The sequence below is a fragment of the Schistocerca piceifrons genome, chromosome X, assembly GCF_021461385.2.
Source record: "Schistocerca piceifrons isolate TAMUIC-IGC-003096 chromosome X, iqSchPice1.1, whole genome shotgun sequence".
NCBI classification, from domain to species: Eukaryota; Metazoa; Arthropoda; class Insecta; order Orthoptera; family Acrididae; genus Schistocerca; species Schistocerca piceifrons.
Genome location: NC_060149.1, coordinates 851,001,252 through 851,022,047, shown reverse-complemented (window position 1 = coordinate 851,022,047; position 20,796 = coordinate 851,001,252). Strand labels below are relative to the sequence as shown.

Here is a 20,796-nt window from a genome sequence, read left to right as displayed (position 1 = left end):
GAGAAATTAAACCGAATTTCTTCCCCTAATTTAATTTCATCGAAAATTATAGCGCCTAAACGTTTATTTTCGTCCTGTTCGTCTTTAAATACTTCTCTAATAGCATTTATGGCATGTGTGTTGACGCTGTAGAAGCATTTAAATCCCTTTCAGAGCTTTCTTAGAAGATCCTCAGCATGCAGTCGTATCTTTGACAGTGCCTGTAGCCCTCAGGTGATTTAATTTTGAGAAGCAAGCTTCACGGAATAAACTCATCACTATATCAAATACCAGTTGGGGTCATTTAGCACTTCTTAAGCATCGTGTCTATGACTAATTTCTGTTTTTTACTCATGAAATTCGATGTACTACATGCACAGGACTTGGTTAGTGTTACAGGAGAAACTTTCTTTTCTAACAAAATTACTCTCCCCCTCTCTTTCAATATCTGGATCTGTTGGGTTAGATAGAGCAGCAATCAGTCGTAGAATTAAGTTGCTTTAATATGACATTTATAGTCACAATGCAGATCAGATTTCGACCTATGTCAGGTCATTATCAATGCAGTGCGGAATTGTAGCAGTTGTTCGTGCTCAAGTGAATGCTTACACATGGTTGAACTGGGTAAGCATTCACTTGAGCACGATCAACTGCATTGTGACTATAAATGTCATATTAAAGCAACTTAATTCTACGACTGATTGCTGCTCTATCTAACCCAATATAACCACAGTCGTTGCGTGCACCCATCCCATGGAGGGCAACCTGATCTGATTCTGTGTTCTCCGTAACATTCTTTTAAGGCTTTTGTCGTTGCACTTGAGACTGTCGATAATTTTTCTGGCATTAACCTTACTACCTGCTACATGGTAAGCACTATGTACTGTGACTGGTGTACAAATCGCTGAACTTTTGATACATAATGGGACTGCTTTTTCATTATTCATTTTGGAGGAGATTTGCATGCTTTCAAGTGGGTTGTTAAATAGCCTGCAAAATTTGGAAAAATGTGAGGTACCGACCATGGCTTTAAATTATATCTTTTTCTCAGTTTTTCGATCTTGTTTCCTTCTATACCGATTGAGTCCATTTTAATAAGCAAATTAACAGCGAAATGTTTGTCACATATGTATTATTTACTTTTTAATTGAATATCCTTTCTCAGAATAGCTTTATCCCATTTAGAAGAATCACTGGCGGTCTTTGGAGGTTTAAAAAAGTGCCTATCTGTTGCGCATGACTTGTATACTGATCGACACCCGGGAATGCAGTTTCCTTTGTCGGATGCCAATAATTAAATCCACCACACAGATTATCAGTAAATGCGTAGAACGTCTACCAACACACACGTAAATATTACTCCGCTGTTATTTTTTGATGAAAAGTTCTTTAAGATCACGAAACACAACCAAACACGACAATAATTCTAAACGTGTCTTGAGAGCCGCCCTGTTAGAAGCGTACTTCAGCCAACCACAAGCGACCGTTGCGCAGCCTGTTGGAGAGCACAGCAACTACCGTTATATTAGATTAGATTAGATTTACTTTCATTCCAATTGATCCGTAGTGAGGAGGTCCTCCAGGATGTGGAACATGTCAGAAAAACAACAATACATGACAAATATTTAAACTAAAACAAATAAGCTAATGTACCATTCCACAGGTCCCAAGTGGAATGATCGTCATTTTTTAATGAACACTAAGAGTCATTTTACAAATACTATTGCACTGAATTTAAAATAAAAAAGTTTTATATTTATTTATAAGGTAAGAAACATGTAATACAACTACTGTAATACTTATTTACAATGAACACATTACTGCACTGAAATGGTGCAGAAGTTAGATTATACTTACACACACACACACACACACACACACACACACACACACACAAATTTTCAGTGAACACATTACTGCACTGAAATTGTGCAGAAGTTATGTTGTACTTATATACAAATCAGTTGGTTTTCCTCAGAAATTCATCAATGGAGTAGAAGGAGTTGGCCACCAATAAATCCTTTAGGCTTCTCTTAAACTGAATTTCATTGGTTGTTAAGCTTTTTATGGCTGCTGGCAAGTTATTGAAAATGTGTGTTCCTGAATAATGCACACCTTTTTGTACAAGACTAAGTGACTTTAAATCCTTGTGAAGATTATTCTTAGTTCTAGTATTGATTCCATGAATTGAGCTGTTGGTTTGAAAAAGTGATATATTTTTAATGACAAATTTCATTAAGGAATAAATATATTGGGAAGCTGTAGTTAGTATCCCTAGTTCCCTAAACAGGCTTCTGCAGGATGTTCTTGAGTTCACACCACATATAATTCTTACTGCACGTTTTTGTGCCCGGAAAACTTTAGCTTGGCTTGATGAATTACCCCAGAAAATAATCCCATATGACATTATGGAATGAAAGTAAGCATAGTATGCCAGCTTTTTCATTTTTATATCCCCTATGTCTGACAAAATTCGCATTGCAAACAGAGATTTGTTAAGACGCTTCAGCAGTTCTGTGGTGTGCTCCTCCCAGTTGAATTTATTATCAAGCTGTAATCCCAAGAATTTAACACCGTCCACTTCTTCTATCTTCTTGTCATCATATGTTAGACATATACTCTTGGGACACCCCTTACAAGTTCTGAACTGCATGTAGTGTGTTTTTTCAAAGTTTAGTGACAAAGAATTGGCTAGGAACCAGTGATTAATGTCTACAAATATTTTATTGGCTGATCTTTCTAAGACTAAAAAAAAAAAATCCCGAAAACCGAAGTAACGACACTTTTCCTGCTAAGCGCCATGATCAGAGTCTTTTAGAAGCAGAAATAGTAAGATCCCCGAAACTTTGTCTTCGCTCCAACAAGGCGCTGCTGAAATTACTTGATCGTTGTAATGAGGGGTAATTAACACAGTACGTATAGGATATCAACCGGGACCAGATAAAATTATCGCTGTACCCGGGCTTAGCGTTGTATCGGTAAATGTTATACCGCGGTCTAACTGTAGTTTTACGGAGGCTTCATTGTGCTATGCCTTGCTTTGACAGTTGTAGAAAACAGACCCACGCACATTTGTCCCGTGTGAAACTCTTATACCCTAAAGCAACGTTACTGCATGAAACACATAACAGAAATAATTTTCTGTTGCAACTAGAACATAGGCTGCAACAATGTTACAAAGAAGCTAATTAGTTCGAAAATATTTAATATCTTTGACTCGGCTGAACAGAGATCATATGGCAGCAGTTTGAGTGAAGCGTGGTGGTAGCATGGCTGATGGGAGGCAGGTGAAGTCTGCTGTTCGTGTTGTGGTGCTGTGTTTGTTGTGGTACCTTGTGAGTTCGAGTAATAATGTGATCGGTAAGATGTTGTTGAATGATTTTCCATATCCAATGACTGTAACGATGGTGCAGTTATTATCTATTACGTTATATTCCGGGCCTTTCTTCAATATGTCGGGCGTCAGGAAATTTGTTGACATCAGCAGAAGTTACTACCTAAAAATCATAATTCCCCTCGCATTAGGAAAGTTTTTCGCCTCTGTGTCTTCACACATCAGTATATGGAAAGTACCAGTTTCCTACGCACACACAGGTGATTGCCATGGAGCAATTGAACAATATTGTTGGCAGGTTATTGTTGCAGCTGTTCTATCGCATGTAATTGTTTTACTTCTTTCCAGTGAAAGCTACGATGCCGCTCTTCACAGTAATTTTTTCAAGACTAATAATTGGGGAGAAACAAACACTGAAAGTATGTAAAAGGAAATAATTTTCGGAATAACTATATTGCGTTATACTTTTCCATTTTTAACACCTGCTTCTTTCCACAGGTGTACATATCACTTGTGCCAATTATTTTGGGTGTTGCCATTGCGACAGTAACGGAAATGTCATTTGATCTTATTGGTCTGATCAGCGCCTTAGTGGCGACAATGGGATTTTCACTCCAGAATATATTTTCAAAAAAGGTTAGTACGTGTTAAACCACCTCAGCATTTAGTTTCCTAACAGTTTAGGTTATTAAACCTCACTGCAAATTATTTTCCAACATTGTATAAACATATTAGTGTTATGTTGTTTGGTGCCGGCTTTCATTCGAATTACCACATACTAAATGCCAGTATATAAAACGTGATTTAATAGAAATGACTTGAAAACCACGTATGTCAACACAAACCTGCCCATGATGAACTATATTTGTTATATTAAATGAACGAATTAGCTGCAGTTCTTTACTTACTTGCTTCTTGTTATATGTAGGCAGTTTTCTGCATTTCTTCCAACCTGTAGTCTTCCACATTTAATTTAATGAGAATGAGTACACCCAAGAATGAAGTGAAGTATGCAGATGGTTAACATTATTTTGAAAAGAAATGTGACATTTAAAGTAAAACAATAATTGAAGACAAGACATTTTAATACCAAAGCTGCTGTTTATTTATTGGCTAACTAGTTTGACTTAGCCCATTTTCGCAAGGTGCCTATTATAGAGAACAAAATTTGTCAGTGGAGGTGTAGAATGTGGGTAATAAAAGTATCAGTGATAAAATGGTTATATTTAGGATATGGTTGGAGTGGATGGCTCTGTTTGGCCTCATGTATCGCATATCTACATTAAAAGATATTACAGATGTAGTTACATCTTACAGTATTTTGTTAATATATGTGATGTATATGTTTCTTTATTGTGGTACCTTCATTATCCAGCACGATGTGCTCCATGTGGCATCAATATTGTATACACAGTAGAGAATGTGTTCGTACTGGATTACATTGTGTGTCACGCTGACTTACTTCTCTTAGGGGTTATCGTAATATTGACAGATGTTATGCAAGGAATTTTATTATGGGGTCTTATCTAATCTCAGATATTACAATTTATTTCACAGATTTATTAACATCACTGACTATGTTCAGTGAGAGGGACAGTATTCCATCACATCACAGTAGTATATCACTGACTGTGTTCAGTGAAAGAGACTGTGTTCTGTCACATCACAGTAGTACATTAAATTTTCATTTCTTTTTCAGCACTATTTAAGTGGAAATGTGTTGTTCCATTCGTATTTTAGTGGAATCTACGTACAACAGAATTACTATCTGGTTAAAATTTTTGGTGTATAGTTTGCAGTCTCATATTTAGTGAATGATTAAGGTAGGACGGAGGTCAATTCATATGCTGATTAAGATGCTATTGCACTGAATCCTACCTCAATTGCTCATCTAGCATGGAACTACAAACAATACACGGAAAATTTTTATCAGCATGACAATACTGTTGTATGTTGGTTCCTTTGAAATATGAATGAAACAATGTTTCCTCTTAAACTGTGCTGAAAAGGAAATGAAAATTTATTGGAGCACTATGATGTGATGGAACACTGTGCCTCACATTGAACATACTCAGTGAAGCAAATTGAAAGTATTGGAGATTAGGACTATGTAAGACCTTATAATTCTTTGCATCAACATCTGTCAAAATTGCAATAACACTTATGATAAATGAGTAAGTGCAACACACAGTGTAGTCAAGTAAAAGCAACACCAAGCGAGGTGGGACAGTGGGTAGCACACTGGACTCTCACTCAGGACAACGACAGTTCAAACCCACATCTGGCCACCAGGTTTAGGTTTTCCATGATTTACCTAAGTTAGTCCAGGCAAATGCAGGAATGGTTCTTTTTAATGGGTATGTCTGATTTCCTTACCCATCCTTGACACAGAGTTTGTGCTCCATCTCTAATGATGTCAATGTCGGCAGGATGTTAAACCCAATCTTCCTTCCTTTTTTCCAGTAAGAACAAATTCTCCATTGCATATACAATGTTGTTGTCATGTGACGCACACCATGCTATATAGTGAAGATACCACATCATCGTCATTTAAGACTGATTATGCCTTTCAGCGTTCAGTCTGGAGCATAGCCCCCTTATAAAATTCCTCCATGATCCCCTATTCAGTGCTAACATTGGTGCCTCTTCTGATGTTAAACCTATTACTTCAAAATCATTCTTAACCGAATCCAGGTACCTTCTCCTTGGTGTGCCCCGACTCCTCCTACCCTCTACTGCTGAACCCATGAGTCTCTTGGGTAACCTTGCTTCTCCCATGCGTGTAACACGACCCCACCATCTAAGCCTGTTCGCCCTGACTGCTACATCTATAGAGTTCATTCCCAGTTTTTCTTTGACTTCCTCATTGTGGACACCCTCCTGCCATTGTTCCCATCTACTAGTACCTGCAATCATCCTAGCTACTTTCATATTTGTAACCTCAACCTTGTTGATAAGGTAACCTGAATCCACCCAGCTTTTGCTCCCATACAACAAAGTTGGTCGAAAGATTGAACGGTGCACAGATAGCTTAGTCTTGGTAAGAAAAATGTATATTATGCACATACGTTAAAATAATAGTGTAAGGTACAACTACAGCTGTGACATCTTTTACTGCAAATACGAGATACAGTACATCTAAGCGTGATGACGTAAATAGAACTGGCCACACCAACCATATCATAAATGCAAATACGTAAGTAGTTGCCATGCAAACAATTTTATCATTGATATTATTATTATTGTCAGCCATGTTCTACGTCTCCACTCATAACAAATTTTGTTCTCTGTAATAGGCAGCTTGTGAAAATGGGCAAAACTGGAAACTACTCAGCCAATAATTAAACAGCAGCTTTGGTGTTAAAATGTCTTTTCTTCAATATTTTAGAGATGCAAGACATGATGTACTGAAAATGTTTATAAACTAACAACAGTATATAATTGATTGGCTCCCATGAGTATAAAGTTTATTGTTAGAAATAGTTTTTATTTTTGTTCTTGCATTCACTGTGTTATAGATGGAGACCGGGTGTTACTTATCTTATAGATATGCCTTAAGATACCCCATTGCCCTTGTCAATATATGTGACAACTTGCAGCTGTGTATTTTCATTACTATGGATTGAATATGGTAGTAGTAACCAACAGTAGTATGCTGCAGACACAGTGAGGGCTTTTTTTACCATCTCCTTCAATCTGTTTTGCAGTCAACATTTTGAATGTCTGTCAATTGACACCTAAGTGGATCAGAACTCAGTTAGGTCATGAAATGACAGAATACCTGAAATAATTTTGTTGAAATTGACAGCTCCAATAACGTTATTGTTGTTCTGGTCTTCAGTCCCAAGACTGGTTTGATGCAGCTCTCCATGCCACTTTATCCTGTACAAGCTTCATCATCTCCAAGTAACTATTGCAACCTACATCCTTCTCAATCTGCTTAGTGTATTCATCTCTTGGTCTCCCTCTAAGATTTTTACCCTCCACATTGCCCTCCAATGCTAAATTGGTGATCCCTTGATGCCTCAGAACATGTCCTACTGACCGATCCCTTCTTCTAGTCAAGTTGTGCCACAAACTCCTCTTCTCCCCAATTCTATTCAATACTTCGTCATTAGTTATGTGATCTGCCGATCTAATCTTCAGCATTCTTCTGTAGCACCACGTTTTGAAAGCTTCTATTGTCTTCTTGTCCAAACTATTAACCATCCATGTTTCACTTCCATACATGGCTACACACCTTACAAATACTTTCAGAAACGACGTCCTGACACTTAAATCTATACTCGATGTGTATCTTCAAATTCACCCAGTGTTCATACATAGTTTATTTTTCTGGTTTTCTATTTGCTTTGGTGAGTTTTATTTACCATAACGCAAAGTAAGTTCATTTAAACAAGTTGTCTCCAAAAAATTTCCATTATCTGTGAACAGACTCCTTGGGTGCAATGTGGAATTTCAACAAATGGCCCATGTCACGTGCTTCATTGCATTTGCAGAAAACATTAATTTCACATGGGATGTGAATCCTGTTTCTCCCATGTTGATCTTGCAGTGCACCACACCAACCTTCAACTTGTTCCCCATCCACTACACAGGACAGGGAAGTCACAGCCAGCCAGCCATCCATTCTTTGGAAGGACATCAAGGCTTTCTAGTTCTGTCTTCCACATATCCAGCCAGTAGCTTTGATTGGTGGGCATATCATGCACAGAGGTCCTCCATACTTTTAGCAGCATACTTAGCAGCAGACACACACAATGCTGTGAGCCATTCATAGCTGTCTTGATTTCTCGCCTCACAACCTGATCATCAGCACCAACAATGTTTCTGGCACAGACTTTAGCTTTAGTGTTGGTACATTGTTTTCTGAATGTCAGTGTTTTAGCCAGAAGGACACACATGTATTTGCACTGGGCACAGTGTTGTTGTTGTTGTTGTTGTTGTTGTTCATCCATCTGTGCTATATGATGTTGTTGCCCTGTTCTTATTATTGAGATGGTAAACACAAACCTGTCGTGCTGGAACTGAGCTTAAAGTTATTAGTGCTGTAGTACATCCAAAGACAGTTTCTTTTGTACCTCTTTAAAACTCAAGTCTTGAGCTGTCACTGCTTTACCATTAGTATATATGAATTGTCCGGTGTGGTTTGGCACTGGTTTGTTGTTTGCATATACATTTGAGAGTGCTTATGCCAGGCCTCATATTTATGGTAAGTCGTACTTCGTATGTAGGTGTCAGATCAATGAAGGCCACTTCAGTAAACTACTTTGACTGAAAGTCATCCCCAATAAATGTCAGGAGCTTCTCAAAAAGATTGATGAGATTCACAATTGGTTGCATGATCTGGAAACACTGCCGAACAAATATGAATGCAGAAGACAAAACACAGTTAAGTGAACCTTGTGTGGTCTTCAGTTTGTATGGAAATACATTGGAAATATGGTCACAGTGTACAATGCCCCCACCCCATTTTTTTTTCCACTGGGTAAGATACAGTTGAAACATAAAAATGTTTCATGTGTCTTGCAATCACTGGATTGATATTACTGTTTTGTCAACCACAACTTTTGTTAGAAGTGCTGTGATGCCAGTATTGAAATCCATTGTTCATTGATTAAAGGACTGTGTGTGGTCAATGAGTTTATGCCACATAGTTCACTTAGTTCTTTGACCTAAACTTAGTTGCCCAAAATGTTCTCACATTTGACGTTAATGCATGAGAATATGGAAAATAATAATATTTTAGTATATTGCGGGCACTGTCTGCCTGTATTGCAGAACATGTTGCAGGGGATGGTCAGTTTTTGATGTTGCAAAGAAAACAAAATTGACTCAAGATTTTAATCCTTGTACTATTATTGCCTCTATGCTGACGACTTCTGCCTTTACTACAGCTCTACTGGCATTGCAGCTGTTGAACGTCAGCTACAGTGCGCTATCCGCGAGGCGCAGTCTTGGGCTGTAGCGCATGGTTTTCAGTTTTCGGCTGCCAAGACCCGCGTTATGCATTTCTGCCGGCGCCGAACGGTCCATCCTGAGCCACGGCTTTATCTGACGAACTCCTTGCTGTGGTGGAGACCCACAGGTTTTTGGGTGTAGTTTTTGATGCCCGGCTGACTTGGCTGCCTCATATTCGGCAGCTTAAACAGGCGTGTTGGCGGCATCTAAATGCTCTGAGATGCTTGAGCCACACTAGCTGGGGCGCCGATCGATCTACCCTGTTATGGCTCTACCAGGCGTTAATCCAGTCCCGTCTGGATTATGGGAGCCTGGCTTATGGCTCAGCATCCCCATCTGCATTGCAGGTGCTGGACCCAATCCTCCACAGCGGGATACGCCTTGCCACTGGTGCTTTCCGTACCAGCCCTGTGGACAGCATACTAGTGGAGGCAGGTGTCCCTCCACTGCAGTTACGGCGCCAACGTTTGCTGGCCACTTATGCTGCCCATGTTTTCAGCTTGCCCGGGCATCCTAACTATCGGCTACTATTCCCAGAGTCACACGTCCATCTTCCAGAACGTCGACCCAGGGCTGGCAGTACGATCGCGGTTCGCGTCCGAGAGCTTCTCTCCGGGCTTGCGGCCTTACTTCTTCCGCCTCCTTTCAGGGCACCTCAGCGTACACCTCCATGGTGTGTGCGTCGCCCTCGCCTTCAGCTGGAATTGGCACAGGGCCCGAAGGACTCAGTCCCTCCGGAGGCCTTCCGCCACCGCTTTCTTTTCCTCCTTGCAATGTATCAGGGCTCTGGCATTGCATACACTGACGGCTCGATGGTTGCTGGTCGTGTCGGTTATGCGCTTACTCTAGGGGACCATTCTGAACAACGTTCATTGCCGGCTGGCTGCAGCGTTTACACTGCAGAGCTTGTCACCATCTTTCGTGCCCAAGAGTATATCCACTCCTGCTCAGGTGAGTCCTTCGTGATCTGTAGCGATTCCCTGAGCGGTTTACGAGCTCTCGACCAGTGTTTCCCTCGTTCTCGTCTGGTGATGGCTATCCAGGAGTCCCTGCATACTCTTGCCCGTTGCGGCCGCTCTGTGGTCTTTGTGTGGACCCCCGGTCATGTCGGTATCCCGGGCAATGAATATGTTGACCGCCTGGCGAAAGAGGCCATCAGTAAACCATCTATGGACATTGGCCTCCCAGAGACTGATTTGTGAGCAGTCCTCCGCCGAAAAGTTTTTGCGCTTTGGGATGCCGAATGGCGCGATCAGATCACGCCCAATCAACTCCGTGCCATTAAGAAAACGACGACTGTGTGGCGGTCATCCATGCGAGCCAACCGCAGGGACTCAGTCGTCATTTGTCGGCTCCGCATTGGCCACTCTTGGCTGACACACAGTCACTTACTGCGTTGGGAGGACCCTCCTCTGTGTCGCTGCGGGGCGGCTTTGACAGTGGCCCACATTTTGTTGGCCTGCCCCCTTTTAGCTGTGGTCAGGCAGACATTTGTGTTGCCCGATACGCTCCCTGCCCTTTTAACCAATGACCCTGGTATGGCTGGCTTAGTTTTACGTTTTATTCGGGCAGGGGGTTTTTATCATTTAATTTGAGTGTTTGTTTTGTTTTATTGTTTTGTGTTGATTCTGGCCTTTGGCCTACGGTTTTAAACTGAGTTTTTAATGTGTTCTCAGTGGTTGGCTTTTCCTTTTTTATGCTATGGTCGGCCAACCACCGCCACACTCAGTGTGATTTTAATTTGTTATGTCTGTTCTTTGTCTGAGTTTTTCTTGTCCTGTGTTGTCTGTTGTCTCTATTATCCGTTTTTTTACTCTGTGTGGTAGTTTTTAAGTTTTGGAACAAGGGACCGATGACCGTTGCAGTTTGGTCCCTTTAATCCCACAAACCAACCAATCTAATGGAGTACACTACAGAAACTCCTTTATATGATGACCATATTGTTTGTGACACAACTGACATCTCTGCGGTACATTATGATATACATCACTTCAAATACCTGGCATATAGTGAATCACTTGTGCCACATACATAATCTGTGCTGCCATATCTTACCCAGATTGTGCACATGTCTTTTTAACAAGACTTCTCTTGTACTCCCAAAGCAAAAAGTCTAATGAACTATTAGTTAGGGGACTGTGGTGGCCAAGAAAGTGGTTCACTTCAACCTACTCCTGTTTCCTCAAATGATGTTTTTAGCTGGTCAGAAACAGGAAATCAAATGTGAGCAGCATATTGAAAACATATTTCTTCACATGTGTTCAGTGGCAGATCTTTCAGGAATTCTGCTAGTACTTCCTGCACGAAGGTTGGGACTCTATAGCCATTTTTTGTGGAAGTGACATATGGTACAATCACAATTAAGTGATGATTAAGAGTTAATAGAAGTTAAATAAAATTGTCAAGAAGAATCATCATTCAGCAAGTGAGATATGGATTTATTGAGAAATGGTGATATGCATTCAAAATTCTGAGAGGTTGTAGACAGTGTGAAAATGAATACCTGGTAGGTAGTTCTGGTGAGGAAGAATAGACAGCTCTTAAAAATGGCAATTACAGATTTTGGATAGCACACGAAGGTAACTATGATGAAATTGTTGGTACTGGAAGGGATTACAGCAGTTCGAAAATACTGGTTCCACATTTGCACCTCAGTGGTGAATAAGGAAAGAACAGCAACACAGCAACTTCTATTTTGAGAAAATTACTCTGCAAGTACTTGGTGTGGTCACATATCTTATTTCCAAGAGAATGGCTAGCTTTTTGCCAAAAAATTTCATGTTTATGGCTTGTGAATCTGTTACACACTATTTTTTCTTCAGTGACTTGTAATCTTGTACTCCGCATATTAACCTTCAAATATCAATTACACAAATACCAAGTTTTACAGTTAAATAACTTTGATGGTTGCTAGAACAAACAAATGTCCATAACCACTGTATTTGCTTTTAGCCATTCAAGCTGTGGCATATGCCTCCTTAGTGGTGACAGGGCACAGAGTGTGGTGGTGGTATTCAACAGTAACACATCACCTGTTCCACTCACCACCATCTTGCAGAAGCAACTGTTGTCAGCCACATGTCACTGAAAATCACTAAATGTGTAACTTGTTTTTTGCATCTTGACATATTTGCTGCAGAGGCTTTCATAACTCCAATGACACAAATCCTTCTTGTCAGCCATTTAAATGCACACACTGTGTTTTGGGATGCCAACAACACTTGCTGCAGGGTTGAATTTGTGAAAGTCTCGTTGTATCAGAAGACAAGTAACAAATTTCAGCTGAGTTTGTGTCATTAGTGGTCATTGATATGAGACCTATCTAAGGTATTTTACTATGTGAATCACAGTATTCTCCTAGATAAACTGAGGTTTTAGGTAATTTGGATTTGGTGGTACAGCCAATTTATGGATGTCATATCTAACAAGTTGTGTGTGTGAATGGTGTGTGTTTCTCTTTTGCTGATGAAGGCTGTGGCCGAAAGCTTTGTGTAAGTATCTTTTAGTTGTGCCTGTCTTCAGCTTAACATGTCTTCTTTACAGTAAGTAGCAATCTATCTTTTCCTGCATTGTTAACATACATTATTCCACCTTAAGATTTGTCATAAGTACGGAAAGGGGACGCGCAATGCTACCATCAAAATTTCTTATCACATATCCAATGATATCAAATATCTGATAGACAGCAAAGTTAAATTTAAAAACCTTTCCAATGATATCAAATATCTGACAGACAGCAAAGTTAAATTTAAAAACCAACTGAGAATTTTTCTTCTTGACAGCTTTTTCTATTCTATCAAAGAATTTCTATTTTTGTAATGTATAAGAGGTGGTGGGTAGGAATTTCAAATTCACATGTGAAAGAAAAATAGTTGTAAGTGCCCAACATGCAGTCATGTTCACATGTGAATGTGTAATATAAATGTAAAATTATTCATTCCAAAACATCATGCTTAATCACACAAATGATCCATGGGACATGAAACTATCTTTCTGTCTGTGTGTCTGCCCTCAGAGATATGACAGACTGGGAAACTGACACACAACCAGATACACTGCATGACAACACCTACATACTCTGCAATTCACATAGCAGAAGGTTCATTCAACTGCTTTGACTATTTCTTGGCTGTTCCCCTCTCATACAGCACATAGGAAAAATGAACATTTAAATCTTTCCGTGCTAGCACCGATTTGTCTTTTTTATTATGATGGTCATTTCAACCTATGTAGGTGGCAGCTAACAAAATATTATCACAGTCAGAGGAGAACGATGATGATAGGAATTTTGTAACACGTCAATCCCATTGATAAGGATCCCTTACTGTGCAGCAATACTTCAGAAGAATATAAACAAGTGTGGTTACATAGTCCTTTAGTAGGTTTGTTGTGTCTTCAAAGTGTTCAGCCAATAAAATGCTGTCTTTGGTTCACCTTCCCCACAATGTTTTATATGTGGTGGTTTCAATTTCAGTTGTTCATAATTGTAATCCCTAGGTATTCAGTTGAATCAGTATCCTTTCAGTTTGTATGATGTATCATGTAACTGAAATTTAATGGAATTCTTTCATTCTCAAGTGGAGCACCACACACTTCTTACTGTTCAGTGTCAGTTGCCACTTTTTGAACCATACACGTAGATTTTTTTCTAAATAATTTTTCAATTTGTTTTGATCTTCTGGCAACTTTACTAAACAATTAATGGCAGTGTCATATGCAAACTGTCATGAAACAGCAGAGGACCTATAACACTTTCTTGGGGAACGCTACATATTAATTCTGTTTCACTCAATAACTTCCCATCTGTCACTAAAAACTGTGACCTTCTTGAGAAGAAATCATGAATAGATGAGCCCCAAGTGAGATGACACTCCATAGGCACATAATCCGGTTAGAAGCCACTTGTGAGGAGTGGTGTCAGAAGCCTTCTGGACGTCTAGGAATATGGAATTGACTAAAGATCCCCCCCTTCCTGTCAGCAGCACTGTAAGGAGAACCAGTTGTGTTTCACAAGAATGATATTTTCTAGATCAATGCTGGTTATGTATCAATAGCTCGTTTTCTTGGGGGTTATTTCATAATGTTCAAGCAACGTATATGTTCCTACTGTAAATCGATGTCAGTGATGTAGGTCTATAATTTAGCCGATTAATTCTGTTTGCTTCTCTGTGTACTGCTGTGGCGTGTGCAACTTTCCAGTCTTAGGTAGATCTTTTTTTGAGTACGTGGTTTTATGATTGTTAAGTATGGAGTCATTGCGTCAGCATACTCTGAAAGGAACTTAACTGGTATACAGTGTGGGCTGGAGGACTTACAAGGGGAGGCCGCCAATTGTGAAATTCAGATTCGATTCATACTGCGCATAATAAAAGCTCATGGCCAGAGGTGTAATGTGGCAAAGCACCAAGATGCACTTCTCAGCCGTTGTCGAGAAAATCGACAGTTAAAAGAAACCGTTGCCGTGAAATACTCTCTACGATTAATAATTTTCTACAGCGTCGTGGCGCAGCGGTAAGCATTCGTGTTCGTAATCCGTAGGTCGCCGGATCGAATCTCGCGACATGCAATTTTTTTTTATTATTAGTTTTTTGTAAATCAAATATATATAAACTATTAATGAATTGCTTATGCATGTTGGTGGAGGCGGATCGCTCTCCAATTGTACCGCCTCCATTTTTCCGTTTTTTTTAACAGGGTGTACCAAAGCTATCCCGTTCGCACTGATTTTCGACGATGTTATAAGTTGCGCTAGGGACCGCACCTACCTTCTTTCGAAGTTAGCAGGCAACTACGCTGTTATGCGGCGGCTCGTTTCGGCCCATTCAACATCTGTCCTTCAAGTGTAATGAGCGAGTAACGGAGTATTTATTTCATACCTGCCGCAGCAAATTTGTGTTCGTGGGGTCTCTATTCTAATTCGAACGTTTGACTTACGCTATACGTATTCGTTTTGGAACACCGTTTCTACGTCTTCCGTTAATTATACGTGGTTAACATTATGAAGACAATTAATAACATTTGTGAAATACAACTTTGTTTGCGGAAAACATAATGATGTTCGAAGTTTTTCCACGACAAACGACGTTCAACAACTTATTATATGCATAATTGTTGCAACTGATTGTCAGGAATTTTTTTTATATATATATATATATATATATATATATATATATATATATATATATATATATATTTTACAAAAAACAAATACTAAAAAAAAAAGGGTTGCATGGCGCGAGATTCGATCCGGCGACCTTCGGATTACGAACCCGATCGCTCACCGCTGCGCCACGACGCTCTAGAAAATTATTAATCGTAGAGAGTGTTTCACCGCAACGGTTTCTTTTAACTGTCGATTTTCTCGACAACGGCTGAGAAGTGCATCTTGGTGCTTTGCCACATTACACCTCTGGCCATGAGCTTTTATTATGCGCAGTATGAATCGATTCTGAATTTCACAATTGGCGGCCTCCCCTTGTTAGCTTTATTAAGCAATTTAAGCTGCTTCACTACAGCAGGGATATAAACTTTTAAGTCACTCAAATTGGCAGCTGTTCTTGATTTGGTTTCTGGAATATTTACTTTGTCTTCTTTGGTAAAGGAATTTCGGAAAATCGTGTTTGAACTGGATGCTATGTAGCTAATTAACTAGGTTTGAACACAGATAGTGTCCTGGACTAGGTGGGTCATGTTAAAAGTGTGATCCACCATACCAAGAAGTCAACATCAAATATCTCAAGAACACCCTTATTGCCTGGTGGAAGCATAGATGCTGCACTGCAGGGACAGGTAGGCATAACTGCAATGGTTCAAGGCCATGCCATTAGGAAACCCAGCAGCCCTGTTGGTCACAAGAACAAAAAGCACATAAAACGATTAAAGAGAACAGAAAAAGATTGTGGTAATAATTTTATTAATTGTTCTACACCAACCACAAGAGTATGGGACTCAATCAGAAGAGTCTTCTTTGGTAAAGGCAGAGCGATGCCTGTTGTTGCCATAATGAATGATAAGATCATTTTAACTTGTGCACCTGACATAACATAGGTAATTCTTACCTACTTCCAAAATGTGACATCCATCAGCAGCAGAGATCCCACTATCTTACTTTGTAAAGATGCTGCAGAGTGTGTGCAGTTGGACTTCAGTTAAGACAACTGAGAGGAATACACCTGCTGCTTCGGTGTGTGGAAACTGGAAAATGCATTATCCGCTATTAGAGATAGAGCACTGGGACTAAATGCTGTTAGGCATAGAATGGTGTGTCAGTTGTATAAAGACTCTAAACAGATGCTCATAAGAAGTAAACATGGTCTTGAACTTGGCTGTTAGCAGTAACTGGGAGTATCTTGAACTGATAAAATAAACACAACCAGTAGCCAGAAGCTTATTTAGACAGAGTTTAAATAAATAAACTTGTGGCAACTAGTTGACTGTTTAGTTTATCAATTGAAAAAGTAAACCTGTGATAGAATGAACCTCTTACGTAGCCATCCTTAAACCAGGGAAGGATAGTACCTCCACAGGCAGTTATTGTAGTGTTGCTATCATTAACTGAATAGCCAGTATAGAATGGGGCATCATTATATTCATTAAATGGGTTACAGATAGATAGTTCAAACACAACTTACAGAAAACTGTCATGAACAGCTAGTTTGGCAGCCCACATTGAACAGAAATATTTCAGACTGTGTAGCTACAAACGGGCCAGACCTTAATGGCAGCTTCAGTATAAAGACAGGGATTAATGACCATGAAATCATCATTAGTGACTATGGTTACTGAAGTTAATAAATCAATTAAGAAGACTAGGGGAGTGTTTCTGCTAGAAAGAACAGGTAATGCTGAGGAAGCAAAGGCTGTTTCACTCAGAGTTCAAAAGAGAATGTGCAAATGACAACAGACGAAGGTTGGTAGAGATTCATGCATCTGTGAAAAGATCTATGCATGAAGCATACAGCTACTACAATCTTCGTATCTTAGCAAAAGACGTGACTGAGAACCTGAGAAAATTTTGGTCTTATGTAAAATCACTGAGTGGGTCTAAGGCTTCCATTCAGTCACTCATTGACCAGTCTGGTGTGGCAGTAGAAGACAGGAAAAGGAAAGCTGAAGTTTCAAATTTCGCATTTAAGAAATGGTTCACACAGAAGAATCATACAAACATACCGTTGTTTGACCTTTGCATGGACTGCTGTGTGGACAACATAGTAATACATATACATATATACTATGCTAGCCACCAAGCAGTGTGTGGTGGAGGGCACTATTCTTGCCAAAGTCATATTTCACCCCGTCTGTTCCGTTCGCAGATTGTGCGAGGGGAAAAATGACAATCTGAATGCCTTAGTACGAGCTCTAATTTCCCCTTATCTTTGAATGGTGATCATTGCGTGATTTGAAAGTTGGTGGTAATAATATATGCTCTACATCATCGGCGAAGATTGGATTTTCGAATTTAGTGAGCAGCCCCTTCTGTTTAGCCTGTTGTCTATCTGCAAGTGTGTCCCACTTAAAGCTTTTTATGAGATTTGTAACACTTTTGCATTGGCTAAATTTACCAGTCACGAATCTTGCTGCTCTTCTTTGGACCTTTTCAATCTCTAGAATCAGACCCAACTGGTAAGGGTCCCATACAGACGAACAATGCTCTAAGACTGGATGAACTTAAGTATTGTAAGCAATTCCTTTGTTAAAGGACTGCATCGCTTAAGGATTCTACCAATAAACTGCAATCTAGAGTTCACCTTATCCGTTACTTGTGTAATCTGATTGTTCCATTTGAGATCATTTCAAATAGTCACACCCAGATACTTGACAGATGTTACCTCTTTCAAAGACTGACCATTTATTTTGTACTCATACATTACTGGGGATTTTTGCTTTGTTATATGCAGTAGGTTACACTTACTAATATTGAGAGATAACTGCCAGTCATCTCACCACACATTTATTTTGTGCAAATCCTCATTGATTTATTCACAACTTTCGTGTGATACTACTTTCCTGTAGACTACAGCATCATCAGCAAACAATCTAATGCTGCTGTCAGTACCATCAACCAGATCATTTATGTAAATTGTAAAAAGCAGCGGACCTATTATGCTGCCCTGGGGCACTCCTGATGTAATAGGCATCCATGGTATAGAAAACAACTGAAGGAGTTGAAAACAATGAAATTGCCAGGTCCAGGCGGACTCCCAATTTGACTTTATAAAGAATACTCTACAGCATTGTCCCCTTACGTAGCTTGCATTTACCACAAATCTGTCACCCAGTCCAAAGTTCCAAGCAACAGTGAAAGCACAGGTGACTCCTGTATATAAGAAGGGTGAATGAATGAACCTGCAAATTTACAGACCAATATCCATAACATCAATTTCCTGCAGAGCTCTTGAACATATTCTGAATTTGAAATGATAAATATCTTTGATTCCGAAAAGCTTCTGTACATGAATCAGAGTAGTTTTAGAAAGCATTGCTCGTGAAAAACTCAGCTTGCCCTTTTCTCGCAGGATATACTGTGAACTATTGATGATGGGCAACAGGCAGATTCCATATTTCTAGATTTCCGAGAAGCATTTGACATGGTGCCCAACTGCGGACTGTTAATGAAGCTATGAACATATGGAGTAGGTTCCAGATATGGGGGTTGCGTGGAAGACTTCTTAAGTAACAGAATCCAGTACATTGTCCTCGACAGTGAATGTTCATCAGAGATAAGTGTATCATCAGGAGTGCCCCAGGGAAGTGTAATAGGACCACTTTTATGATCTGGCAGATGGGATGGGCAGCAGTCTGCATTTTGTTTTCTAATGACACTTTGGTGTACAGGAAGGTGTCAAAGGTGAGTGATTGTAGGAGGATACTAGATGAGTGTGACAATTTGTAGTTGATGTGATGAATTGCAGCTAACTTTAAGTGTAGAAAACTGTAATTTAATGCAGATGAGTAGGAGAAACAAATCCATAATATTCAAATACAGCATTAGTAGTGTCCTGCGTCACACAGTCACATCATTTATTTGGGCGTAAAGTTGCAAAGTGATATGAAATGGAATTAGCGTGTGGGAATTGTCATAGGGAAGGTGAGCAGTCAACTTCATTGTATTGGGAGAATAGGAAAATGTGGTTCAACTGTAAAGGAGACTGCATGTAGGACCCTAGTGCGAACTAATCTTGAGTACTGCTAAGAGTGTTTAGGATCCGCACCAGCTTGGATTAAAGGAAGATGTTGAAGCTATTAAGGTGAGCTTCTAGACTTGTTACCGGTAGGTTCGAGCAGCACCCAAGTGTTACGGAGTTGCTTCAGGAACTCAATGGGATTCACTTCAGGAGCTCAATGGGATTCACTTCAGGAGCTCAATGGGATTCACTTCAGGAGCTCAATGGGATTCACTTCAGGAGCTCAATGGGATTCACTTCAGGAGCTCAATGGGATTTACTTCAGGAGCTCAATGGGATTTACTTCAGGAGCTCAATGGGATTTACTTCAGGAGCTCAATGGGATTTACTTCAGGAGCTCAATGGGATTTACTTCAGGAACTCAAATGGTAATTGCTAGAGAAAGTGACATTCTTTTCGAGGAACACTACTGAGAAAATTCAGAGAACTGACATTTATAGCGGACTGTAGAATGATTCTATTACTACCAACATACATCTCATGTAAGTACCATAAAGATAAAATATGAGAAATTAGGACCCATATGGAGACAGACAGACACTCGTTCCCCCATTGCTCTATTTGTGAGTGGAACAGGAAAGGAGATGACTAGTAGTGGTACAAGATACTCTGTACCATGCACCGTGTGGTGGCTTACGAAGTATGTATGTAGATGTAGATGGTTGCACAGTGTTCTTACCAGGATTGGCAGAGGACATCCAGAAAGTTCAAAGACGGGCAGCTTATTGTGTATTATCACAAAATAGGGGAGAGTGTGTCATGGATATGATACGCAAATTAGGTGGCAATCGCTAAACCAAAGACTTTTGTTGCAGTGAGGTCTTTTCACAAAATTTCAGTAACTAACTTTCTCCTCCAGATGCAGAAATATTTTATTGACTCGTAGCAACATAGGGAGAAATGACCATTATAATAAAACAAGAGAAATGAGTGTTTGCTCAGAAAGATTTAGGTTTTCATTTTTGACACTGACTGTTCAGGAATGGAACAGCTGAGAAGTTGTCTGAAAGTGGTTTTATAAACCCTCTGCCAAACAAATAAGAGTGAATTGCAGAGTAGCATGCAGATGTAGATGCAGTACACTATGCAGGCAAGGGAGTGGCAACAGGTCCATATAGTCAAACCTAATGAGTCACCCACCTTCGGCATGTAGACAATTACGTTAATTTTAAATTGCTTACATACAAGCAGTTCAATAAAGCAAAATTTATGTGTCAGTATATATTCTTGTGTTACTTAAACAAGGACGGTAATGACTCTGTGGTTTACGTGGATGGTTCCATGCAAGGAGTCTTACTTGAATGTTCAATTGCTGTACCTACATTACGACCTAAGGAT

The 20,796-nt window shown here is 39.7% G+C and overlaps 1 protein-coding gene across 1 annotated transcript in view; it reads left to right on the top strand.

Moving 5' to 3' along the window:
• Positions 1 to 3,236: 3,236 nt before the first annotated feature.
• The window catches only part of LOC124721329 (solute carrier family 35 member E1 homolog), an 82,057-nt gene continuing 64,497 nt past the window's right edge, over positions 3,237 to 20,796 (top strand). Inside the window, exons 1-3 of the mRNA XM_047246242.1 lie at positions 3,237 to 3,573; positions 3,662 to 3,732; positions 3,812 to 3,949. Coding sequence (XP_047102198.1) covers positions 3,249 to 3,573; positions 3,662 to 3,732; positions 3,812 to 3,949 — 534 coding nt within the window. The 5' untranslated portion in view covers positions 3,237 to 3,248. The remainder of the gene's footprint in view (positions 3,574 to 3,661; positions 3,733 to 3,811; positions 3,950 to 20,796) is intronic.